Raw genomic sequence first — 27,875 nt, forward strand, 5'->3', positions numbered from 1 at the left:
TATCCAGTGGACAGAAATAATACATTGAAAAATCTGTATTTGACAAGTTACAAAGACATGCCAAAAAGATATGTATTCTAATCTGTATTTTATTATTTAAATGTTAATATGGTTACACTTCATTTGAAGGAGTCCTTGTTACAGTGTAATTGTACATTTAAGTACTGAGTAATATTACTTAATTAACTGCATGTATTTACTATATGATTTGGGTTAGGCTTATTTGCATGTAATTATTATATATTATGTCATTTATTTTTATTAGTAGTAAGCATATCTAACATTTAACAAGGGTTGGGCTACATGCAGTTTTTGCATTAATAAAGTGTTGTATAGTGACAGATTTAGATTTGTGCAGTAAATCTAGTTTTACCCCAAGGTAACCAATCAGATATTCCCGGTGTGGACGTACTCGTACCTGGCAGCGCTGGTTCCCGTCTTCCTCCTCACTGATTGGCTACGTTACAAACCTGTGGTGGTCTTCCAGTGTTTAGTCCTGTTCTCCACCACAGCGATGTTGCTGTGGTGTAACGGTGTCCCAGAGATGCAGGCCATGCAGTTTACATATGGAGTGGTGACGTCGTGTGACGTTGCATACTTCACGTACCTCTACAGCGTGGTGGAGCTGAAGCATTACCTAAAGGCCACCTCTTACTGCCGGACTGCCCAGCTGCTGGGCTACACTGTTGGGTCAGTGTTGGGCCAAATCCTAGTCTCTTTTGATCTGATGTCCTATAACAACATTCTAGTGTTTACGCTGGTCCTCACCGGCATTGCTTTGATCGGCTCCATTCTCCTCCCAATGCCCAAGACAAGTATGTTCTTCCACCAATTGAGGAATACTAGAGGAGAGACTGATGGCGAAGGGCACGTTGGGATTGAGGAGGATCTTCAGAGCGAAGGCCAAAAAGATGGCGAAGAGTTGGATGGAGCCAGATGGCAGCAGCAAATACCAGACGTTTCCACAGAATGTGATAACACAAGTGCAAAAAGTTCAAAGACAGGTAGGACTTATCTGTCGAATCTGTCATGTTAGTAAAATCACATGAGTGCTGCAGAAATAAATCCTAAGGTAGCTAAAATAAGTGGTATTTTTGCACTTCAATGGCTTTTTTGTTTGGGTTTTAGGTTAAATGCCTGAAATACGATCTGTGGTTAACACAAGATACCTTACTTTTTATTTACGCCTTAAAATACATGAGCTATGCCCTGGTTTCTAACAAGTCAGTGCACAAAACAGGAAAAACCATCTTATTCTGCTTTTACAACCCATCCAAGAATTTAAAACCCAAAGTGAATCAATAGATAAATCGTCTTTGACGCTTAAAGCCTCAAACTAATGGAATTAGTGACAGATCTTTTCTGCTGGTTGACTGGATGGAAGCGGATCTGAATGTGAGCTTGTAGTGAGTATTAGAAAAGTGCAGGATGTCTAAATGATTGAAGAAGTCTCTCATTTTACTGGAATATGTAGACACTGATTAAAACGACACAGTGAAGTTGAAAAAATAATCTTTAAATAGCATCATAATTAACAGATATGATCATAAATTCAGTAAAACATTAACCAGCTGAATCCAGAAAATCTAAATGGGTTTGATCCATGATGTCCCAGGTGGCTGTTGTGATGTTCTGCTCCGACTGTGGAGGGACTTCCTGCAGTGTTTCTCTTCACGTACCCTGCTCATCTGGTCAGTGTGGTGGGCACTGGCTACCTGCGGCTACAACCAGACGGTGAACTACGTCCAGTCGCTGTGGGAGCATGTGGAGCCGTCGAGTAACTTCACCGTCTATAATGGAGGAGTGGAGGCCCTCTCAAACCTGTTAGGTGAGCAGACGAACGAAAGCTTTAATACACGTACAAGACGCATCTTTCCGTCGCGTCTAACGGAACCCTGCGTACGTAACGTGCGTCTACCGGATGTGCGCTACGGAGATGTTACGGTGCTAAATCTTTAAATAAAGTTGTTATTTTAGGTTTTTTTCCTAAAAAAAAATCTTGTAGCTTCATAACATTAGGGTGGAACACTGGTGGAGCATTCAGATGATGTCTTTCATACTTTTCTGCACCTTGACAGTCGTAAAAAAACGTAAATTTAGAAAATTGAGTTTGTGAAAACGATAATATCTGGGACATTTGCAGTGTTTGCTATTGTAAGGCTAATTAAGTCTTTAAAGGGTTGGTTCACCCTAAAATGAAAATTAAAAAAATATATATATTTTACTTGTCTTCAAAGCGTCCTAGGTGTACGAGTCATTCTGTAAAATTACATTTATATTACCCATATCCATACTATATAGAACACAATTAAAGGTGCTGTATGTAGAATTGAATTAGGTATTGCAATCTAAATGTAATATATTGGAGCGTCCCCTTCTCAGTCTTGACGCACGCAGGTTGCCAGATTGACGACACCATCAGGAACGAGCGCACATGACGATGAAGTAAATAAAATAGTCTGTATTTCCCCCCCAACTGGCAACCCGGGGTGGAAACGCAGACCAAAACAAAGACGGATATTCCATCCCAGAACACGCATTTTCAAAGGAGAATAACTGCAGCATTGTTTTTCAGATAATGTCAACTTAGCATGTTTTTTAAATATCATAACATGTTATGGTATTTATTGTCAAAAACGTACATGACCTTTAACAGACAGGCTCAAACTTATAAAACAAACGATAAATAAAAGAAAAAAATGAATGTTCAGACTGTATTATAATGTGTGTTTTTTTACTGTACGCCACAGGGGCTGCGGCGGCGTACGGTATCGGGTTTTCCTCGGCGGACTGGTCCCGCTGGGGAGAGGTGGCTCTGAGCGCGCTCTCTGCTCTGGAGGCCGGCTCTCTCTTCGCGATGGTCTTCAGCTCCAACATCTGGGTCTGCTACTGTGGCTACATCGTCTTTAAGAGCCTGTACATGCTACTCATCACCATTGCCATGTAAGTTCCGTTCAAAATAGTTGACTTATTAAACCCCTGCTCAGATTGTGTTTATTAATAATTAAGTTAAACGTCATTATTGATTGAATTTTGCTGAACGCAAACCGTACTGCTCCAAACTAACAGCATAATTGCACGATAAACCTTCAGAGATGTGTACATTATCTTATCTGACCCCTTGCTGTTTTACCTTAATTGGTGCAATGCAAAACACAGCAAAGTTGATATACAGTAGAGGCAATAAATGAACACGCATTGCAAAGAAGGCAGAAAAAAGTTTTTGTTGCTTGAAGTTTTTTAAGCTACATTATAAAAGTTTTCATTTAAAAACAATATTTTTTTTAAAAACAAATACAACTATCTAAAAATGTATATATATATATATATATATATATATATATATATATATATATATATATATATATATATATATATATATAGTGCAGTCAAATGATTAATCGCATCCAGGTTTTTGTTCACATAATGTACTGTGTATATTTATTATGTACATAAAGACACACATACAGCATATTTATATATATATATTATATATACACACACATATTTATATATATATATAATCTATAATGTATATATATATATGTGTGTATGTATATATAAAGTGTGTGTGTGTGTGTGTATATATATACACACACACACAAATTATATAATAAAAATATTTATTTTTCTAGTTGTTATCATTTGACAGCACCATGTACACCACACTATATATTATATTTGAAGAATATAAGTCTATATATTCATATACATATATTCCAAATTTTCAATACTGTTCCAGGACTGTAAAGTACAATTACAAAATTTCCAAATATCTAATATTTTACTTCCCTGCGTTACTCATCACAAGGTCCCCAGACCTAATGAATTTCCATTATTTTACAGCTAAAGTCATTTAGTGCAAATTACATGAGAACAGAGCACAACTAGAAAAATAAATTATGGATATTTTTTATTGATTACAATTTAAAAAAAAAAAAAATCATTTTGTGACACTTCATAAAAACACTATTATCATTGACTTAAACTCTGCATTTGGTCAATTAATGGTCGAGCACATCCATGTCGTTGTTTCATAGGTTTCAGATAGCAGCTGGGTTGAACATGGAGCGCTACGCCCTTGTGTTCGGAGCCAACACCTTCTGTGCTCTGGTCCTCCAGACAATCATCACCTCAGTGGTGGTGGATAGCGGTGGGCTTGGGGTGGATATCGTCACACAGGTGAGGTTACCTGACGCCCTCCATATAGGTCAGAATTACAGTCATGATCAGCAGGACACAGATGCTGACTTTGCATCGGATCCAGGACATGTACTTACATTGATCTTGTGTTCTTTCAGTTTACGGTCTACGGGACATATTTTTCTATTATTGCACTCATTTTCTTCTTGAGTGGTTTGTATACCACGATGTGCCGAAAACCTGAGGCGGAAACACCAAGAGAAAATCCAGAAGAAATGTTTAAGGCACAAGATAATGCACAAATCATCATTGGAACAAAGCTCTGAAAGCAAGGAACAGCATTGGAAGTTTAAGCCATTACACTTGATTTAGGTAAAATTCATTTTAATATATATTGTATATATTTATTTATATATATATATATATATATATATACACACATTAACTTAAGATTTCTGTAACATAAGTGGTCTTGAGTCTGAGTCTCATGAGTTCAACGAGGAGTTACATCCAAAAAGAGTCTTGTAGTTCAAACTCCTTGTAACAGCAAAAAAAACCCACACAATGTTTTTGCCTCATTCTCAGAAACTCCAAAAATCACAAAAAGGCAACACTCTGATGTCAAAAAGGGATTCCACATTCTTGCTTAATGTTATTCACAGCATGGCGGACGTCAGCGCCGTATATGCAGCATGTGTGTGTGTGTTAAAGATACAAATACTGATATGCACAAAGACCTAAAATTAATAAATTTCTATGAAATAATTATATACAGAATTGCAGCATTAATATGAACGGGAGGTTTGCAAGTAATCCACCACGTTGTGCAGATGATTTCCAGGTCAGGCCAGTTCACAGGAATGACAAAAGGAGCACGGTTATTATTAAAAAAAAAAAAAAAAAAAGAGAGAAAAAAAAAAGCTCCTTTTCTCCAAACAACCCTGCTTTACATGTTTTGTTTTCTGTCATCATGGATGTCCCATAAACAGGATCATGTATATATTCCTTTGCTGTTTTTTTTTTTTTTTTTTTCAGTCTTCTGTTCTTAAAATTCAATAAAAAAGTCTTTAAGAAATTGATGTTTTTTTTTTTTTAAAGCTACTTGAGAAACAAAACAGTGCAAGAAGTGCGAACGAGTCGCGGGCCGCCCACCGCAGGAGCGGAGGTCGAAGGCGTGCTATAAGAAGGGGTTTGTGGATGAACCTCCTGCAGGAAACTGTGCTGCTGGTGCCCCTGCCTGCAAGAGAAAACACTAAAGATAAATGTGATGAGAAATCACAAAGACACTACAGGTGTAGCGTCAAAATAAAGTTATTGTTACAAATAAAAAAAATAACTCAAATTAACATTTGTAATATAAATGTAAGTTTAAAAAAACTAAACAAAAACCCAAACAAACAAAAACTTTAAATTACAATTAAGTACAATTTATAAATCTAAATAATCCATCCTTCCTTATAAATTAATAAAATTCTACTTAATTTTGTAAAATAAATGAAAATAAGATATTCAAATTAACATTTAGAGTGAAATGTAAGCTATAAAATGTAATATTCATTATAAAATATAATTATTAATTGTAAATTAATAACAGATCTAAACAAATACAAATAATTAAAAAAATAATTAAGAGAAATTACCATCTGGAATAAAATTAAGTCTTTTGTTTTATAATATTATAAGAATAATTGTAGTACATAAAAGAGCAATATAGCAATCAATCAACAATGTGTTATTTAACACACCAGAAAGGGATTGTTGGTTACTCCAGGCGCAGTCATGTTCTGTCCAAACGGAGTGACTTTACCCTGACCAAATGCAGCAAAACCTCCTGAAAGACATATGTACATTCAAAACAAGATCATGTGTGACCATGTAAAACTGTCTTTTTCTCTGAAGTACAGCTGAAATATTCTACAAAAAGCTGTATGAAATTGGAATCAGTTGTAAACCATTAATATAATGTCATTAAAGTCAGGCCCTACCATTGGGTTGTTGGGGATACGCGTGCTGCTGGGTGAAAGGCTGTCCAGGAAACGCTTGCTGGAAGTTTCCACTGAAGCTGGTGGGAAGGTTGTATGCGGCAGCGTTTCCAAACCCAGTCGGCATGCTCATGGACGGGGGACCGAAAGAGGCTGTGGGACACAGAGCTCTGCAATTAACATCTCCGTTTGACATCCGTACATGTGACCTTCTTAGCCAATCTGTGAGATGCACTGACAACGTATGCTCTTCAACTTCACAACAGCTGAACTACCTGTCTAAATAACTTGGCATTGTTTAGCAGTGGATTTGGAATCCAACACACCACTGAGAAAAGTCAAGTTAAGACGAAGCAAATTTTAAATTTGGAAGACAAACTTAAAAGGAACAAGTACTGACAAACAAATCAAAGCTTAGGAAAATGGGTAATGTTGACTTAAAGGAAGTGTTTTTTGTATCCTGTCTAACAAAAATAAATAAATATATTAAAAATGTATTTAAAAATGTAATTTAATTTAACACACACACACGCACACCTCCACACCTGTACATATAAACCTGTTCAAATGTTTGGGGTCAGATTTGTTTTGGAAAAAAGAAATATCTAATGTGACTATGTTATATGTTATATTAAATAATAAGAAGAATCAAATCACATATTTGAAATATTTCTGGAGGTGACACTGAAGACTGGAGTAATGATGCTGACAATTCAGCTATGCCATCACATTTAGATTTTAAAATATAAATGATATAAACTGCAATATTTTATACCAGCTCTGCTTTTCAAACACTAGCATTATGGACTTCTTACAAAACTATACAAATCATACCCCAAAACATTTGAATGGTAGCAGTACATAAAACATCAAAACAAGTTGCTGAGAAAAGCTTGCATTTCATTTTGTATCTCATGAAATACAAAAAAAATTAAATAAAATTAAGTGACTTGAACATATACATTTGGTCAATTTTCCTTTTCAGTGACAGCTGGAGACCACTGATGTGAACATGGGATATCAATACTTCATCTGGTGTTCATCAACCTCAGATTAAAACAAGCACATCTTTCTTTAATGGGGTCAGAAGGTTAGGATGACCACAGAATTGTGGTCAGTGTAGTTTATAAAGCCAACTAGTCTACAGTAAAAGGTCAAGCCCCAGAAAAGGAGGATTTAGTTATATATATATATATATATATATATATATATATATATATATATATATATATATATATATAGCAATAAGAACAATTATATAGTCTTTCAGCTTCCAGAAAAGGAAGAGAGAATAGGGAGAAAATGACAAAGAAAGAGACGGACATACCGAAGTGGGCCGCAGGGTAAGCCTGACCCAGCAGGGGTCCTAACATGTCTGATCAGCATGTCAAGAACACAACCAGACAAAACCATCAGTCTCGCAGCTCACGCCATTTTAGCTTTTCTCTCACTTCTGGCCTATATATAAATTTCAGGGGACAAAAAAAAAATCTGCTTCTCATTCACATTTAACCAAAGATGCCTCTCCTTCCTGCCTTTTTTCTTTCTCTCTGGAACACGAGCACACACAAAATTTAACCGCCGCAGGGAAGTAGAGACCCACAAATCTCTGCAGCTCTTCTGCGGTGCCTTTGTATCTAGCGTGTGTAGAAGCGATCTCAAGCTGTTAGCTCCTAGCATGGATACCGGGGGTATCTGACCCACTTAAAACTCTTCACAAAGCCCTCTGGTGTGTTAAATAAATAATGAGACACAAAACAAGAGCTGCCTAAACTCTTTTAAAAGCCGAGGACAAAACCTGCTGTGAATTCTGAGAAGATTCTCTGCGAACGACTCCAACTAAAATTTAGCAGGTATACCTAAGCCCCGCCCATACCTGCTGAGACCACACCCACTCCTGGTACTGCTGCTCTTCCATTGGTCTGAAACGGGTTAGTGGGAGCGGCCTGCGGAGCCCAGGAGCGACGAATGGGTTCGTCGAAGGCCCTATTGAAAAATACATGAGAAAAGTAAGATATGCAAAGAATGGTGATGTCAAAAGATAGTTCACCCAAAAACAAAAATTACCTCCTTATTTACTCACCCTAAAGACATCCTAGGTTTATATGGCTTTCTTCTTTCAGAACACAGACAGTGGTTTTTAAAAAAAATTATCCTGGCTCTTGGTAACGCTCGTGGATAATGCACATTATTTTGAAGCTCCATATATCTATCGTAAAAATAACCTACATGCCTCCGTGGGGGTTAACACGTCTTCTGAAGCGAAGAGTTTTTCCTAACAAAAATATTTCTATTTTTTAAATAATAACTCAAATCACGGACCTCCGGCAAAAGCCGTAAGCACACTCACAAGAGAGTGGAGTTTCTGCTACTTGGCTTTGTTACAAAACCCATCGATCTGCTTAAGAAGACATGTTAACCCCTTGGAGGCTTATACGTCAAATATTTGTGATTTATTAGAGATTCAAAATAATGGCCACTATCCACCAGCATTAAAAAGAACTCGGACTGTGTTCGTCGGAAAGCTATATAAACCTATGATGATGGCTTTGGAGTGAGTAAATATGGGGTAATTTTCATTTTTGGGTGAACTATTCCGTTAAAGATGCTTACCTCCAAAACCCTGAGGCATGCTGGGTAAACCGGGTTGTGCTTGAACTGGAGCAGCAGCCGTAGAGGATCCAAACATAGACCTGAATGTGAGATTTAAAAGAGAGCTTAACAAGCCAGAGAAAAAGACATTAAGAAGGGAGAGGGCCATGTATCTTTATAGTCTCACCCTTGTGCGGTGGTGGCAGTGTTGTATCCGCTCACGTTTGGCGCTGAGGAGCTAAAGACGTTATCTAATTCAGCTAGAGCAGCGTAGCGATCGCCACCCAACAGAGCCGCCTGTGGAGGCGGAGGACCCACACCAGCTGACGGAGGGGCTGAACTCGTACCTGTGGAGAGATTATTAGGTTATTATGTTGTTTTTACACTTTTTGTGCTTTGTAGCTTCACACAGAAGTTTAGGTCAATGCTCTAAAAACGTTGTTCTAAGCCCCAACGCCATGAGCTGTGAGAGTGTGAGAAAACGCACCTTGCTCAGGTTTGCCGAACATGTTATCGAGGTGGGCGAGGGCTGCATATCGGTCTGCGGTGACGCTGACTGCTTCCACTTTATGCCCCTCTCCCACCGAGTTACTCTGGGTGGAGCTAAATGCGGCGAAATCAGCACTGCACGATTTGGGGAAGTTATCGAAGTTGGCAAAGTTGGCATTAGCCTGTCCTGATGAATTACCTGTGGAAAGAAGAGAAAGGATGAGCAAATGTAAAATTGTTAAAGCACAAATGTTCCCTCTAATTATGCTATTTACCGCATTTCGTTGTGAGTTAAGGATAATACTATTATTGATTTAAAAATATAACCAATTTTGTCAAGACCAAGGGAATACATTTTCAAGCTCAAATAAATTTCAACAGTGTGTGTGGGGAGGGTTGGGTGTGTTAAACACAAAACTGACACTAATAAAACAGCCAAAAATCATGCTTGTAAGCATAGATATGTATGCAGCATGATAGCTGCGTATGACTGATGATCCAGCATTATCTGTATTAAATAGAAATAACCCCTTCATCTGATTTTAAAGTATATAAAATAGCCTTGACAACCTACTTACAACTACTGAACAGCTTTGTTCTCTCCACTTAATAACAGTAAGGTAAAGGGGGAAAGCAGGCAGTGGACTAAACCACTGTGAGTCAAGGGAGGGGGGACTACTAACTACTGGGTTTTTACTAACAATTACTTTAAGAACAGTATATGCCCATTATGTTTTTTTACAATAAACAGAGTGGTTTATAATTATTTGTTTTTTGGGGGGGGGTGGACAACCATCAGATTGGGTCCTGACCCCCCTGGTCAAGACTTCATTTTAAAAGTGATGCGTCATATTCACAGCACAGCTCAATGTGACCTAAAACGCTTTTCCAACATCAGAAGCACGTAGCTTAGAGGAAACATCGACTAGAATTGTCCTTCAAATCAGAAAGACATCTCAGGAGAATTTCTGAGAAGCTATATGAGGAAAAATCAGAATTTACACCATTGCATGAAAGTGTCACAAGTAGGAAAACAGCATCACATTAATTGGGGGGGGTTACCGTGTGTACGAAAAGACACAAGACAGGCACACAAGCTGTGACTTACTGTACATGGCCAGTGGAGGCAGCGATGAGGTAAACTCGCCCACACTGCGACTAAATGGGAGACTGTTGTATACTGACGTACGTACAGGAAATGAGTGAATGACAGAGCAGGAGTGTTAAGAAAAGCAGAAAAAAAAGGAGGAAAAAGTAACAGAAATTAGAGAACTACAAAGAAAGAAGAAAAATTAAGTTTGCCGTAAATTTCTGAGTTTGAAAAATGTTTCTTGTGCTTGCCAACTCGGCATATTTTTGTTCAAAATACAGTTAAAACAGTAATATTGTAAAATGTACAAATGAAAAATGAATTTTCAGCATCATTATTCCAGTATCAAATGATCCTTCACAAATTGTTCTAATATGCAAAAACAGTTGTTTCATGTTTTTGTGAAAACAGATTTTCTTGAAGGATTCTTTGATTAATGGACAGTTAAAAAGAACTGACATTTTTTTGAAATGGAAATCTTTGTAATATTATAAATGCTTTAACTGTCACTTTTGATCAAATTGGCTCAGAGCTGCACAGAAAATTAATGTAAAAACAGAAGAAACAAATCAAGCTGATATAGTGAGGAACTGAAATGACAATAAAATGAACCAGATGTTTCTGCACCCACCACTGGAAACATTAAGTCACTTATTTATTTTTGAAGTTTGACATTTGAAGTTTAATCAAAGCACCACTGAAAAAAGTATAATGTTTGAAGTGAGAATGCCAAAAAACAGCAATGAAAAAAGACATACAAACAGAACAACTATTATGTGACACTTATACCAACACAACTTGGACAAGGAGCCATTTCTAACAAGAGGTATGAAGTAAATGCATGTTCATATGCGTTTTGTACCTGGCTGTGGGGGTTGAAATGGGGCTTGTGGAGATGAAGGAAATGCAGCTGAGGTTTGAGCAGCAGAACTATTGAACGCATCAAAATTCGCAAAGTCATTAGAATTTGCATTCTGCGCTGCTGGGGTCCACCACAAACAAACAAAGAAACAAACAAACAAACACAAACAAAAAAATGGAATGAGGAATGACAGTGAAACAAGAAAGAAACAATGGGATGAATATGTCCAGCATTTAGGTCAATTTGATTTCTTACCAGTCAGGAGATTTCAAAAATGAATCATAAAAATTTAGTTAATTATCGCATTTCACATCTTGTACGTTTAGCAAATCTAAACAGTAATGGTCCTGACTTAAACGCTGGTTGCATAAAAAGACATGATATAACGCGCTGATATAAAGTGAATGATACAATACTTAACACAAACCCGTTAAAAACCCGCAAATAAAACTACACACAGACACAAGAGATGACATGAAGAGAATGCACTACTTCCGAATCTAGTCGTAGACATTAACAGACAAGGCACGCTTGCCTGTTTACACCTGTTTACTGGCATTAACTGATGGAAACGTACAACCATTAGCCTTTAGAGATGTCAGGAAGCATTAGTGGTTTTATATTTCATAAGGAGCTGTCAATAAGCAGTGTTGGGGAAAGTTACTTTGTGTTACAATATTGCATTACTCCTTAAAAAAGTAAATAACCTTACTTTTTATAGAAAATAATGCAATGTTACTTTATTACATTTGAGCATTGATTGTTTATTTTCAATATAAGAAGTTCTATTTATAGCACATGGAAAAGCCTGTTTACACCAAAAAGTGTAATGAATAAACCTCAGGCTAAAGGGAAAATAAATTCACGTCTATATAATAGAATAGAGGAGAAGCAGGTTCAATACTATTTCACCATTTTAAATAATTTCGATGAATACTAAATCAGTTTTTTTGCCAGTGAGATGAATTAATGCACATTCACATTTAGTCTAGTATTCACACACAATGCCTCTGATCTTCTGATTTCTCCCAACAGGAGAATCGTCAGTCAAAAGTAAAAAGTAGATCTTTTCTTGTTAATTAAAAAGTAACTTTACTAGTTACTTGAAAAAAAGTAATCTGATTATGTAACTCGCGTTACTTGTAATGCATTAATCCCAGCACTATCAAGTCTAGTGCAGCATGGTGGGAAAATAACCACCTCACACTTACTTTTAGTTTGTTAGTGTAGCGCGACGCGTTCTTACCCGAATGACTGTTGAAATGTGCGAAGTTGGCAAAGTTTGCGTTGCCTGTGGACTGCGAGTGTGGAGCCGCAAAAATGTCACCACCTAGATCGCTGAGCAGATCGAACTTCCTGTCCTGATACTGCTGCTGCTGCTGCTGGGTCAGTTGGATGCGTGACACAATCGGAGACTGAGAAAGCAAGGCAAAAAGGGGTAAAGTTAAACCAGAAGTACAAGTGTGAAAAAAGTGGTTTGGATATAGTTTTAACTAAAATATTTGATCTAATATTATTACAATTTAAAATAACAATTTTCGACTTTAACAAAGTTTTATTTATTTCTGTGATGCATCATTACTCTAGTCTTCAGTGTCTCATGATTCTTCAGAAATCATTCTAATATGCTGATTTGCATCTCAAGAAATAATTCTTACTATTATCACTGGTTGCGGCGTTTAATATTTTTATGGAAACCATGATACATTTGTTCCAAGATTCTTTGTAAATACAAAGTAAATTTATTTGAAATTGAAACGTTTGTACTAGCACTGACCAATATAATGCATATTTTTATTCATAGCATTGTATATATTTAGTTTCGTTACCTGGCTGGGTGTGTTTTTGTTGAGGTGTAAAGAGGGTACCGATTCCCCCAGTAATGTTTTGAGAGGTCGGACCTCTGGAGTGCTGCTGGTGCTGCTAGCAGACGAACCAGAGATAGACGCGTGAACCGTCGCCACCGTCTTAGCCTGCTCTGGAGGAACATACCTGAGAGGAAGGAACGAGAGAAAAACATTTAAGTGAGAAGAGAACAAGTACACAACGAGTTTATTTTATCCTTATCATACTAAGAAAAATATTTGCCTATACAAAGATAATGTTAGAGGTGTATAGGGAAGACTGGGAAAGTCTCGGGAAATAATTAATTCATTTGAAACCACAAATGCAAAATAAAGTGCAAATCAAGACTATTAGAACCATTTACATGTGCGTTTCAGTTTATAAAAATACTTTTTTTTTTTTTTACAACACAAAGAACATTCCCCCCTCCTTGTTGTCTCTCACCATCGCTTCTTTTCGTATTTTTCCTGAAGAAACTCTTTGACTTTCTGAGGTTCTCTGAAGTCTGGGATGGCCAGGTTTCTGTCATCATAAAGGCCGAGCCATATTTGTTTACATACCTGCATATACATGAAAACACACACTTATGAATAGAGAGAATGAGAGAGATCAGGCCATAAACACATGTCACATGTAACATTCATGTCAATAAACAAGAAAAATCTAATTAACAGAAACATCCAGTCACTTTAATCCGCAAAAAAACCCCACCCAGAACTTAAGAGACTTCTGACAGACAGTATCTATTTTTTTACGGCCTCATGTGGGTGAAAAAAATCCCCCCAAAAAACTAAACAAAACAAAGCAGCCATTCATACAAAGGAAAGACTTTGAATACGCACATGCGCTCACACACATACAATCTTAAAAACGAAACCAACCAACATCTTAAGATGACATTTGAGAAAACATTTAAACAAACTCTTCTTGGCGAGCCAAACACGCATGCACTCGAATAACGCCACTGATGAACAAAAAAGTTACAGAATAAGGACTTGCAAAAACACATGCCAAGTGTTATGTTTGAAAACCTCTCACATTAGTGAAGACACTGCTGCCATTTAGATATAATCAATGCAGATACACGTGTGTGTAAAAACACACACACTCCCTTTAGAGACAGTGGCAGCAGCTTATTAATTATGAATAACAACAGCAGAGTGAAGACATAAATAATCACTTGACTCTGATGAGGAGCCGTACAGACACTCAAGGACCTCGAACATTAATGCATTAACACTTGTGTGTTTGTTTGAACTGGTCTTGCTGGTCCAAGAGAGGCTAACTTGGGCTCATTCATGAAATAAACAATAAATAACCCGAAAATTATCATTATCAAGACAGCTGGTGGGTTTTCTACCTAAAACAGGAAAAAAAAAAGACACTGTGCTTATTTAAAATGGCCAAATACACAGGCTTATCAGCTTTTAATTTGTAAAAATATTTCATAATATTGGTGTTTCACTGTATCGTTTATCAAATAAATGCAAAAAACCCAACAACTTACCAACCATAAACTTTACTACTTATCTCTACGCATTACTAAAGATCTGCAAACACCAACAGTTTGCATGACATCCCCTCATCAATGAAAACCAAATCAGAAGTTGACACTGACAGATGTTGTGAGATTTTAATACACCAAACCTGCTGCGAGATCAAGCTGGTTTGATTTGTACCCACATAAAACAAATGTCATAAAACAAAATGTCCACACAAACACACTTCTGAAGTTCATTATGGTTTAAACAGGAGATTATAGAATGTGTAATGAGATACAGAGCACTCAAATAAGAGTCTTTTAAGCACGCTACATCATTTCCAGCTCATCCTCGTAAATCAGGCCTCACGAGACCTGAGAAAAATCCCAGGAATGTTGAGTTAAGCAAAGACGGAGAAAAAAAAAAAAAAAAAAGGGGGGGGATGAAAAGTGGTTTCATCAGTAGTTGCCTAGAAGAAGCTCTTAGAGAAACCTAGACTTTAAAAGAAATCACACCTGCCTTCAAAAGATACAATAAATCAAAAAATATTAAATTATATTATATTAAAATTAAGTTTAAATAAATTAATTTATTAAAAAACACATGAAAATAAAAAAGGTAGTTCTAGACTTTTTAATATTTATTATTTTACATAAGACAAACAATTTATAGCGGTTATACACTGTTCAAGCTATCCATACGGATGACACATTTGCCATGTCAATAAAAACATGCCATCATCGATTACCTCATTTCCATGCTTCTGTAGAAATTCTATTTCCTGTTGCGTAAAAGTCGTCATGGAGATGGACTTCACTCTGTGGGGGGGATTCAGGCCGCGCCTAAAGGGAAAAAAAAAAGAGAAGAGATAAAATGATAACATGTTAATTAAATAAAGTGTTGTAAATCGCTTGCGGCGTGAATTAGATTTTCTGCTCGCTGTCGTTGTTACTCTTCATTACAAATCTGCTTATTACACACAGATCTAGGACAAGGACAAAGTCAGACTGTTCGGCACGTCGCCAAGTCTGTGTGTGGAGAGAACGTTAGCGTATGCGTGTATGAGGGGGTGGAAGAGAGTGATCGTGTAAAGAGAGAGGTGAGCTAATGCTGCCTACAAATAATGATGAAACAATGGTATTTAAAGAGAGGAGAGCACATAAACAGCACTAGGAAGTCATGATTAACTCTAGGAAACCGGATTTGCTTCACAGAATGAATATATATATATATATATATATTAAAGAATCATGGTAGAATATGGCTCACAATTAAGCCATTTTATGCAATTTAAACGTTCTCTACTAAAAACAAGAATTACAAAATATTTATAGAATTAAATCTCACACACACATACACAGACAAAATCGTGAATCTTTGTAAACACTGTAAAACTGTTCATTAATAAATTGCCAATAACATGCCTAATTTAACTCTTGTTTCATTAATACAGAAAAAAATGACAAATGAAATGAATGACAAAGAAAAAGTGAATAACAAAGAAAAAAAGTGTAAAAGAGAAAACTCTTCACATATTAAATACATTTATGCACAATAGAAAGAATATAAATGTATATCTACAAATGTAAATAATAATATTTAATTATATATATATATATATATATATATATATATATATATATATATATATATATATATATAAATATATAATTTATTTGAAATGGAAAAATGGAAATATTTAGTCACTTCATAAATGTCTTAGTCTTAAAAATGATTAATTTCTTCTAAAGATATATCTATCTGAACAGTACTTTAACTTCACAACATAAGAACCTATCAGCGAGAGCTAAATGAGAAACTGAAGGAGCATCTGAAGATTTCAAGGAGTCTTTGAATGAGTCTGTGCATGTGTGTTTATTCCAGAGCCTCATGATCTTTGAACACTTGATCTCTGAATGCCCGAGAGCAATGTAAACATGTGTAAGGGCTGCCCATTAGAAAGCTTGTTTCCTTCCTGTATTTACCCTGTTAGCGTGCTCAGATTTGCTCTCTAGGGATCAGAGTCTGTGTACTGCAGGACACTGTTTCTCTTACATATCCGTTTTGTTATTTCCGTCCCCTGATCTCCTCCTTTTTCTTTCATCTAATGAAGCAGCTGATAACAGGAAGATCATTTAGGTAGTTAAAAGAACAGTTTAACCAATACTAAAATAAAACAAAATACATTTACTCAGTCTCCTGTCTTTTGTGGAATACAGAATTCGTTTCTGGGTGAAATATTCCTTTAAGAAGCACTCCCATGCACCTGTTTCGCAGGGAGGGTGCATTTAGCGCATGTGTAGCATGGAAAAGACATTTAACGCTGCTCCGCTGTCCCTCTGTGCTGAAACGGGTGACAGTTCATCTGACACCTGAGCCGCAGCAGATGTTCAAAACACCATTCACACAAACACACCCCCTCGAAACCCCCAAAAGGTGCGTTCATACATAGACATGACACTTCCGCGCCATCATTCGCTGCCTATTTGCATGTGGGAATGCAAGCGTGCTGGTAATTTCCCCCGAAACCATTTTCCAATGTCACCTGTTACTTCCTCTACATTATATGAGTGTATGCGTGTGTGTGTGTGTGTGTGTGTGTCTGCGGAGGCATTCAGTGATATATTCTGAAGGGCATGAACAGCAAGGCCTTGGTAAGATTAGACCAGGTGCTAAATTATTCACACGACCTGCTGCGGGCCATTGGCACAGAGTTGGGATTCTGTAACCGGGCCCCCCCCAAAGAACTGTTCGGCTTGAGGAAGTTTAGCCCGAACATGTAACTAACTCAACAAGTCCCTAAAACAGCCTGAGACCGATTTACCCAATTCCCACTTAATTAGTTTCTTTCACACCTCATCTATATATAGGAGGCATAGGCTCATAGAATATAGACATACAATTTAAGATTCTACTTATGGTTTAATATACTAATCATAGACTTACTAAAATATACACCTCTGTCAACGCTGCATGCAATAGGTGCAAACAATCACCAGCACATCACATTCAAATGTTGTAGGAATGCACTACATTATTCGATTATTGGACTTAAATATCTACAACATTGAAATATGCCTTCGACATAAAGGTTAACTCAAAAATGCCCAACATATCCCAACATAACATATCTAGCTTTTACTACTTTACTAGCAAGATGTCTCAGTCTTTTAAAATGAAAGCACATTCTTTAATACATGGCTAAAATAAGCGTTTACTTGTATTAAATAGCCTTTAAATACAGCCTTTATATTAAATAGCCAATAACCTTTGACAAAGTGTGGCACCCCTTTTTAAATTATCTGCTGGCTAAATGTCTTGATACTTAAGCTGATCTTTAATATATAAACATAAGACTTGTATTCAAGCTTTTTTAATTAATGAATTATTTTTACCTCTTTATTTATTTATTTTTTTAAATAATCCATTTAAAAAAAAAACTGCCTGAAACTAAGAGCACCAGGAATAATTATTCAACAGCGTCACAGTATAATGCTTGATAATTATGCAAATGTTTTATGAATATGTATTTACATTAATTCATGCGGCAGCTGCTTAAATTCAAGGTGACTTACACCATGCATCTTACTGCAGAGAAAGTCCCTTGAAGTAACCTGAAGTGCCTTGAAAAAAAAGAAAAGAAAACAATGGTAAAATTGTGCAAGTAGTTCATCTAAAACTAAAAATGGTCAGCCTCGTGCTCAGCCTCATGTGATATCAAACCTGTTTGACTTTCATCTGTGGAACACAAGACAAGATATACACTAGCTTTGTGTGAGAAACAGACTGAAATTTTAAGCATTTACTTATCTTGCACAGTGTATCTTGCCCCTGCTTTATCAAAACCAATGTTTAAGGACCTTGCATCACATTTCTGCTATCAATTACAGATGTTGACAGATATTACAGGTGTTAACCAAAGTTAACATTCTTCAGAATTCTAGTTGATGCTTTGCTGACAAAATCGGCATGCCTTAAATGCAGCACATTGATGGCAGTGTTAAAATCATCCCCTGAAATGGGATCAACCTCAAAGTGAGCGAACAGTCTCTTGTCGCCCGGCCTGCATTCTAAAAAAAGGGAGCTCCTTACTATCAGGTGAAAGCACGACACACTTTGCCCACGGCATGGACAAGAAAGATCACAGTCAGACACTAGCTAAACAAAATAATAATAATGATGATGCCATCTTAGGGACGGGGCTTGAACAGACAGCTGTCCAATGACATTTGTGAATCACATTGAGTCACTGAGAAATTACAAAACAAGAGAGACTTAATCTGAGTCATCAGGACAACTGAACATTATTTAGATCAGGATTCGGGACACGGCTAGATGGATTTACACGGGCGGCATTGCCAAATGAATGACCCTGACACACATACTACACAAACATGCAGAGAAACCCAGGCCTGATCCCACGTGTACTGGGTTACTTGCATTTGTTCAGAAGGTTTTTTTTATTTGACTAAAGTGTTGCCGCTCAAAGCGGTGTACAAAAGGGCGCTGATGTTTTGTTTTAATGTTTGGAAAGTTAGCTAACAGTGCCTAAGGCTTACTCTTAACCTTTAAGAGTAGCGTGTGAGAAAGCCATTTTAGCTGGTGGTGAGAAGCTCTGGCATCGACTTCACACACTGGGTGAGCCTGCAGATGCCGCATCTGGTTTCATTAACGATAAAAGTCACGAGTGTGAGGTGCGCTTGTGCGATTGGTGGTTGGTTTTTTGTGTGTGCGTGTGGGTGTGTAATGATGCTCTGAGCAGGTGGATGATTGGCTCGGGGGGGAAAATGGGTCAGAAACTGGGTGAGTGGCCAGTCTCCAACATAGTAATAAAGTATGGCAAATAGAGAAAGAAATACAAAGAGAAATGCATAGTTTTGTTAGGTCTGTCAGAGTGTGGGTGTGTCAGAGAGTTTACTCAATACTCTAGTTCCTCTTAAGAAATCACTGCAAGCAAAAAAAAAAAAAAAAAAAAAAAAAAAAATTCTCAAACTTCCTCTGAACACATCAATGCAAGTCACCAAAAAAGCCACAACACACACATTGTATGTCCATGTTTTATGGGGACATTCCATAGGCATAATGGTTTTTATACTGTACAGACTGTATGTGTTATTATCCTACACAAACCCTACACCTAAACCTAGGGATTTTCTAAAAATGTAATCCTTTAAGTTTCATAAGCTTTTTTTCCAAAGTCTAAAATTAACTGGTATTCCTATCCTTGTTGGGACATAATGTGATAAATACACACGCACGGCATCTGATAATGCCTGTCTGGGGTAAAGTATTAGGACAGACCACTGTTCAAAAGTTTGTCAGTAAAAGGTGCATATATATTAGGGCTGATCCAAATTCCGTATTTTGAGCTTTGAAGGTTCATTAGTAATTAACGCTGAATATACAAAGCTTAAGTGGGAGGGGCTAAACATATTCCTCTCTCAAATGAAAGGCGTGAATTTTGTGTCTGTCTGCCTACATTTTCATTATGTCGAGAACTGTGTTGCTGCGGACCCAAGGGAGTGCAGTGTTGTATTTGTTGCATGTCCATATTGCACCAACATTCAGAATTAATAAACTTAATAAACTACAGAGCAGCATGCTAACACGGTGCTCCGATAACAGACACTGCACTCGTGAGACAAAACACACAGGTCTGTTAGCAGTACTTTTAATAAAAGGTGGCTTAATATTTTTCTAACAAACAAATTGTTCCCAAGTCAGAAATTAGCAGCACAGTAATTATTGACACCAACTAATCCGATTAAAAATCAGCACCAAAATTTAGTGGTGAGAATAGTTCTGATTTAATTACATTCAGTGCATGTAAATGGCAATTAATAGGACAGCCTAGTTAAGCAACATGACAGGACCTAGAGAGGGAAGTTCGCTGAAAACAATCATTGCAAATGTGACATTGCATACAAAATTAGCAAATAATATACATTTCAGTTCAATATTTTCCAAACAAAGACCACAGAAGAAATGTCGTGCATACAGAGCAGCAGTGTTTTGTTAATGAAGGATTAGTTTTTTTGAATTTTGAATCATTTGAGTCAATAATTCAGGAGCCCATTCATAAGAACAGGCACTTTTTTGAATGAATCAGCCATCTGAACGAATCATCTGAAGGCTTCAACACATTTTTTTAAATGCATTTCATAAAATTATACACAGCCCTGGTATCTAATAATTTTTTGTAGTGTATAAACTACTTGTCATTGCACAACTACACTACATATTAACCTTTTATAAATAATATTTACATGTGGCATACCAAATAACGCCCTTTATCCATGATTTCACAATATAGCATGGGCCTTATCGTGTTTCTAAAACAGTTATTGCTTAAAAAAAAAAAAAAAAAAAAAAAAGTGTAAATGCGATATAGATGTATATAGATTATGTATACAAAGCAAAGTATAAAGAGTACTACTGTACTGTAAACTACTCATATATGGATGATTTTGTACATTGGCAAACCAGCCAACAGGAAATGCCACATGCCTAAACAACAGCGTGTGGCATGAGGTGATGATGATCAAAATCAAGACAAGACCTGCGGTGTCTGGTATATCAGAGACTCGAAACGAAGGTGAAAACAAAAACAAGAATATGTGGGTTAACAATCAAGTGTGAGAAAGGAAAAAGAAAGATAAAGCAAGGTAGAGAGAGAGAGAGAGAGAGAGAGAGAGAGAAGAGAGAGAGAGAGAGACAGAGAGAGAGACCCACCCTATGCTGGAATGTGTTTACCCAGTAACTGACCCCTCCATAAAACTAACAGGGAAGTGTTTGTGGGTAGCTTGACTTTACCCAATCTATACTCAGGTAACGCTTTTCTTTCAGGCCAAAGATCTGTACTCCTGCTCCCAGATTCATGGAGTAGAACCACAGTTGAGATCAGTGGTCAGCTGATAGGGCTTCTCCTAATGAACTTTTATAAGCAATATGATCAATTGTCAATATTATACCATATAGGGTGAATTCAAGTAAACTAGCTCTTATTTGGACATGGAGAAGAGTATTTGCGGTTTCATTTCATCAGTAAATCTTAGCACTAAATGATGAAAAGTATTTCACAAACTGTCATAGCATAAACTTCTGCCCTACCGCGATTTCATCCATCTAATGGCGTGAATATGTGAAAAGTGTAATAATGGCCTTTCACACAAACACACAAGCACTGACTCAGCTATGAAGTGAGAGGACAATGTGTACTTCCTGTCCTACTGTTTCCACTTCCTGTGCATGTGCAGACCACATGCTGCTGATGAAGCAAATACTTTACATATACTTCCTGTTCAAGAAATATACATATTTACTGATGGTCAAATTCATTATAAATTCATAGATAAATGTGTGTGATTAAAGTTCAGATGATGTGAGAGGAAATAGCAATGCAATTAAATAAAGGATGCTGAACATACGGAATGAATTTGATACGAGCAGGATCTAGAATAATATACAAAATTAAAATTATATATTATTCTCATTTTATTATGGCCAATAACAGAAAATGCTAAATGCAAAAAAAAATAAAATAATTTTTACACACACATACACACACACACACAAATAAATAAATTTTACAAAAATAAATAAAACATTAAAATTACTGAAAAATAAATCATAATTAAATATAATGGCAAAGCTGACAAGTATAAGAATAAATAAATTAAGCACAAGATGATGGTTAACTAAATACAAAAAAAACTTAAATATACTTTTTTTTTTAGCACACACAATTAAAATACAATATTAATGGATTTTATTTTTAAAATCAGCAACGTGAAACCAAAATAATCACAGCTGTAATTTCTGACAAAATTCAGTAAAAACAAAAAAAAAAAAAACGCAATCTAATTAATTAAAACTAATTTCAACACATAACTGAAAAGATTTGAAAAACACTGTAAAAGCAGAATGGCAAAAACTACATTCAGTTCTTCAGGATTAAAACTAGGAATCACTGGCACACTTGTGAATCCAGCAAAGCCAGAGGATCATCTCCCCATGCAAATGCCCTAATTAAAATCCAACACTTAATAGCTCATACATTAATAGCTTAGCACGTTAATCACTCACTTTTCCATAACCCACAGAGAAAAAGTGCAAACATTACGCGTTTGACTGCTATGTCCTTTTAGCTAAACACAAGGTAGAATTAGGTTGAAACGGCTAAATGCAGAAGTGCAAAGATAGTACTAAAAAGCACAAAAAGAGTCAAATATTTGCAGACTGCTTGTAAGGAGACTCCCATGCTCTGGCCGTCTGACATCTGCTGCGTATGCTTCAGTGCAGCGAGCAGACGTCTCTCTGGTGATACCCCAGTCATTTTAGACGCTGGTGCTTAGAAAAGAACCCAATTATCTCCCCTGATGGGGGTTTACTAGGACGGTCATCGTTCACAGACACCGTCAGCAATGGAGACAGTCAGTCTTACAAATACTGCGCTGCAAGATTGAGCCTTAAAAGCTAGAAACAAACATGTTTGCGCTTTCGGTATTTTATTCTTTTTACATTTACATGTAAAGTGGCTCAATAAGTGGTTAAACAGAGGCTACAGAGGCTTTCAGGGATATTAAAGTTTTCAAAAGCTTAACGATGGTGGTATTGAAGTCAATTGAAGTCATACAGCTTTACTTTAGCTTTTTACTTCTAATGTTTGCTTTTAAGATTCATTTGTTTCTAAATCTTCCCAATGAACAAAACATGCAAGAAGCACACACTTTTACTGGTCACTGAGCTTAAATTCTGCAACAATAATAATAATAATAAAAAAAAAAAAAGGTCACCCCTTATTAACATTTTAGTTTAGTTTTTTGTTTACCGGACTGATCCACCAGACAACCAATACAGCCCTCACAGCTGGGCTCGGGCTTGTTCAAATACACCTGACATCACTTTCAAACGAACCAACATGATCTTCACCCCTCGGCTCACTCCAGGACTCCACGAGAGTTCAGCTAGAACAACAAACTCATATTTCTTTTATTATTTGCTCAATCGATCGCACCCATCTCGCTATCCTCACCTCTGCCTTTTGGAGAATTATTGACCATTTCTTTGTAATTTTGTAGAGAGGTCACTCAGAATGACACTCCAGAGATCTCAGTATCTGGACGGCACTTAAGTAAGATCATCAACAGCTTTGCTCAGAAACAGTGACATTATATTGGACTGTTTGTTGCAGTTTTCTTTGAAGTGCTTACGGAGAAGGCAGATGGTTGCTTTACTCTCATGGGATACAAAGAGAGATCATTCTCAAACATATTGTCGAATTTTAAAGAGTAGCTCACATGTAGCTTTTTGGAGCCGACTGCAATTGTAAGATTCTTTTAAAAACCCATGAGTCCTACCTAATCATGTTTCAAACATGACATGAGAAACACAAATTTGAAGCACTAACCAATTCAGATTTTTCATCAAGACTTTAAGCTAATGAATGTGTGTATATTAGCAGTATAAATGAAAAATTATTTAAAATACTATTTCATTTAGACAGTCCACTTCAAATTTTGATATCAAGGCAGATATGTCCAAAAATGGGAAAAAGCGTGTCAGTTTTCATCTTATTGCAAACCCAGCATAAAATTAAGATTGAATTACACAGCAGGAATGCACACATTCATTCAAACATGACATTGAGCCCAACGACTGGAACAGCAGGACTGTACCAGTGTTCTCTACAAACATATGAGAAATGCATTTTATAACATTAAGTACTTCTTCAAAGCAGTAATGAACATATTTAAATACTGCTAAATGACTGTGACAATGCTAAATGACAATGTGATGTGCTAAAACACAATAAATATAAATAATAATAAAAATAAAATAAAAAAGGGGTCATCCCATCTCAAGTGATCCAAAAAATTCAGAATTATCATTATGGTTTTTTTTTTTACATCTTTATAAAGAACTGGTGATTTCGCAATAGCAATAAAATGAGGAAATAACTTTAAGACAGATTGACCCATGTGCAAAAAAGGGGAGTCCTATTAACTTGGTAAGGCATGATTGTGAGCTTCATATACGCAAAGGAACAAAGTCTGCTCATTTACTTAAATTCAAGAAACCCTGCATCACATACTTGCAGAAGGACTCCAGCGATTTGAATTAAAAAGGCATTATTTTAGGAGCATTTCCAACTCTAATCCAAAATCCCCTGCAGACGTCGGTTACACAACAAGGCTGAAATGCTGATACAGAACACACAACTCTTCATCATAGCAGGTAAATTTCTAAATCTATCTATCTATCTACCTATCGCACGGCACTTTTAAACGCTTCTTTCGATTGAGATTCTACTAGCTGCACGTTTCAGCATTCACTCCTGTGCCAATCTGATGCTTATCAACTAACAATGGAGGATAAATTACTTGGAAAAGGACTTCCGTGTAAAATTCTAAACTACACAAGAAACTCAACATCTGATATCAAAAAGCATGTGAAAACTGAACAAAGCACCCATAGATCAGGATGACCGTACGTGATCCATTGAAATCTTTCAAACGCCACAGAACCCCGAATGAGATCATAAACGTAAAAATCCTTACATTTAAAAGCCAGCTTTTTATTTACATAGAAAAAAAATGCCAAATTTATATACTATGAAACATTTTAATTATAAATCTGCATTTTTGGTGGGAAATGTAATTGTTCTACTGCCACTCCATTTTTATCGATCTATTTATCTTAAAATGTATATTTTATTTAAATGTGTTGATATGTAGTATTAGATGTGACGATAATAAATGTATAATAAAAAAAATTCAATATGAAGCATCAAAATTAATTCATATATTTTAAAATACTTAATACATCAATGCAATACTTTATTCAACATATAGACAAAAAAACTAGAACATCTAACCAGCTACACGGTTTAGTACTGTTCTTTAAGATGCGTTAAGTTATTCATTTATTTTTTCACACCGATTTTGTCTGAACTTTTTCACAGATCCTTAAGCACTCCTCTGATCTTATGAGCGAAGTATAAATTCAGCTTCATTCAGGGATTGTCAAGCCCTATCAGGACAAGACTGCAGGGGTGCACACACCCTTTGCCACATGTCACCATGTGCCTCTATACGGCTATCCAGCTCTTCCATATGCTGTATAGAGGTTTATCTGACCCACAAGGGTCTGTCCTTGCTTCTAGATAAGACAATGGAGGGCACGAGTATGACAAGACCAGTGATATACCTACAGGTAGCTACTCAAGTTTGCTGGAGTGAGTGGATTGAGAGCATGATGTTACTGCATCAGCCCAACCACCCACCCTAAATACAATTTACTGCCAGATTACCAACCCCCCATAAGACAACAACTCATCTGCCCACCCTTATTTACATTTTAAACCCCCTAACAATAACATTTATGTCAATGGATCAACCGCTGGGTTGAAACAATCGCTTTCAAAACCCATAAAGCCGACTAACTAGACACGTTTATGGCACCTCGGGCGTTTGATAACGAGACGTCTAGCTAGGCAGCCCACTAGGTTTTGAGACAGAGCCGGTGTGCGAAATAAAGAGGCTCAGACAGAGATAGACAGGAGGGTGGCTCACAGGATGCCTGAGCAGGACGTGCAGACGAACGAGCCCACGGTCATGTTGGCGTAGGTCGGCCCGCGCTGGTCGCAGTCGAAGCACTTTCGGTTGGGCGCCAAACTCGTCATTTCCCGCAGCATCTTCAGGTGTTTTTCCTCCTGCTTTCGCTTCGCGCTGGCTGCCATGGCCGGAGCCGTTAATATAGCGTCGGTCAATTAAAAAAAAAATAAAAATCCAATGTGTTCCCGGGGAAATATTAGACAGGAGCTTTCTTTAAAACGTATCGCCGGGAAACGGTAGGGTAAGACGGACCGGAGTTCTTCGAAAGGGCCTCACGTTTCGCGAACAACGGGCGAAAAGCGCCGTAGTGAAGAGAGGAGGGTCCTGAGGCGCAGGCACTTTCTTTAACGGCCAGCCAGCCCACTCTACTTTCACTGCCAGACAGTCAAATAGCCCTCCCACTCTGTATTCATTTTAACATAACGACCGACAGGGGGCGAGTACTAATAAGTACTTGACGGAAGAAATACCAAAGGGCTCAGTGCTAAAACTGTCCATAAGTCTTGTTGTGCGGTGTAAATATATATGGGAATATAATAAATATACACTCATAAACTGTTTTGCTAAATAGTCGTACTTAGAAGTGAGGAAAAACGTGGTATTTTTGTGTAACAGTGTTAATAATTGTATGAACGCGCTAGCACTGGGGCGAAAACTATGAAACGGGAAAGCTCGCAGCCAATCACAGGCGCCACTTTGGAACACGTGACCATAACCGAACTCTACCCACAAGACTTAGCGAGTGCTCGGTCTCGCCCTCATTTAAACGTTCTTGACCCGCAGCGCCCTCTATAGGAACACAAGGACGCAACACAATAACAACCGGCTCCAATTCTCTGCAAGAGTGACCTAATTCAGAGGATTTGGCTCGCTGAGGACATGAATCGACTTTATTAGTCACCTTTTGTTTTTTAAGATGGCCATGGATATGTATAATGAAGTTATAAATGAAGCTGCCTAAATTAAATAAAGCAGCTTTGTATTGCATTGGCCAAATGTTGTGGGAAAGACTGAGGCCCTTTTCCGTTTTTTTATTTTGCTTGGTACCCACACTTACGTGACAAGGGAGTAGCAGCATTGTAGGTTTTCAGATAATACTGGTCTCAGATTATAAGGAATTAATAAATAAATAAAAACAAGATTACTGGAGTATGCAACTGTTACTGGCTTTTTCTTTGCAGTTATTTCTGCTAACAATTTGTATGAAAATATTTCAGTTATTTCTACTCAAAGAAATTACACAGAAACAATTTTCACCCAAATATTTCTAGTCAATGAAAAAAAAAAAAAAAAATTATAATAATGTAAAAAAAAAATTGTGAAATTTTTCAAGTAGAAAGACTGAAATGGTATTTTCTTGTAAATCTTACTCCAATAACTTGTTATATACACCTTGAATTTATTACTTTTTTAACAGTGTACACCAAATTGCTCAATTTTAGTAAAATGTAGACATTAAAAGAATTCTAAACTGCAAAATAGTTCATATCTTTATATGGGGTGCAAGTGCAATATTTTACAGTCTTAAAGAAATCGTTGGAAGAAACATTATGCAACCAAAGGAAAGTCTTCTGAAACTTTTTATAAAGACTATGTATTTAAACTCCAAGTGACAGATTAGTTTATATTACAAGTTTATTTTATTAAGCTTGACTGCCATTTAAAACATGAAAATGGTGATCTGATCAGAAACAGCATTCATTAAGATGTAAAAAAAACGGTAAGTTGAATAAAAAGAAAAAAAATATATATATATATATATATATATATATATAT

The 27,875-nt window shown here is 36.7% G+C and overlaps 2 protein-coding genes across 6 annotated transcripts in view; one reads left to right on the plus strand and one right to left on the minus strand.

Moving 5' to 3' along the window:
- slc19a3a (solute carrier family 19 member 3a) overlaps positions 1-4,469 on the plus strand; it is a 5,550-nt gene extending 1,081 nt beyond the window's left edge. For 4 of the 5 annotated variants that reach the window (XM_043258157.1, XM_043258155.1, XM_043258158.1 and 1 more), the window contains exons 3-6: positions 380-1,004; positions 1,616-1,828; positions 2,751-2,943; positions 4,041-4,466. In XM_043258157.1, coding sequence (XP_043114092.1) covers positions 380-1,004; positions 1,616-1,828; positions 2,751-2,943; positions 4,041-4,353 — 1,344 coding nt within the window. In that variant the 3' untranslated portion in view covers positions 4,354-4,466. Of the gene's footprint in view, positions 1-379; positions 1,005-1,615; positions 1,829-2,750; positions 2,944-4,040 lie in introns of all 5 variants that reach the window. The other variant, XM_043258156.1, reaches the window with a different exon arrangement.
- A 41-nt stretch (positions 4,470-4,510) lies between these two features.
- On the minus strand, positions 4,511-27,843 carry agfg1a (ArfGAP with FG repeats 1a). Its single transcript, XM_043258154.1, is given in 16 exon segments — positions 4,511-5,380; positions 5,889-5,974; positions 6,129-6,278; positions 7,453-7,500; positions 8,002-8,079; positions 8,082-8,111; positions 8,739-8,818; positions 8,905-9,064; positions 9,205-9,405; positions 10,315-10,386; positions 11,159-11,275; positions 12,405-12,573; positions 12,988-13,150; positions 13,448-13,563; positions 15,233-15,326; positions 26,058-27,843. Coding segments are annotated over 16 exon segments (1,791 nt in total). The 5' UTR covers positions 26,225-27,843; the 3' UTR covers positions 4,511-5,320.
- Between the last annotated feature and the right edge of the window lie 32 nt (positions 27,844-27,875).

Source organism: Puntigrus tetrazona, chromosome 15, assembly GCF_018831695.1.
Source record: "Puntigrus tetrazona isolate hp1 chromosome 15, ASM1883169v1, whole genome shotgun sequence".
NCBI lineage: Eukaryota > Metazoa > Chordata > Actinopteri > Cypriniformes > Cyprinidae > Puntigrus > Puntigrus tetrazona.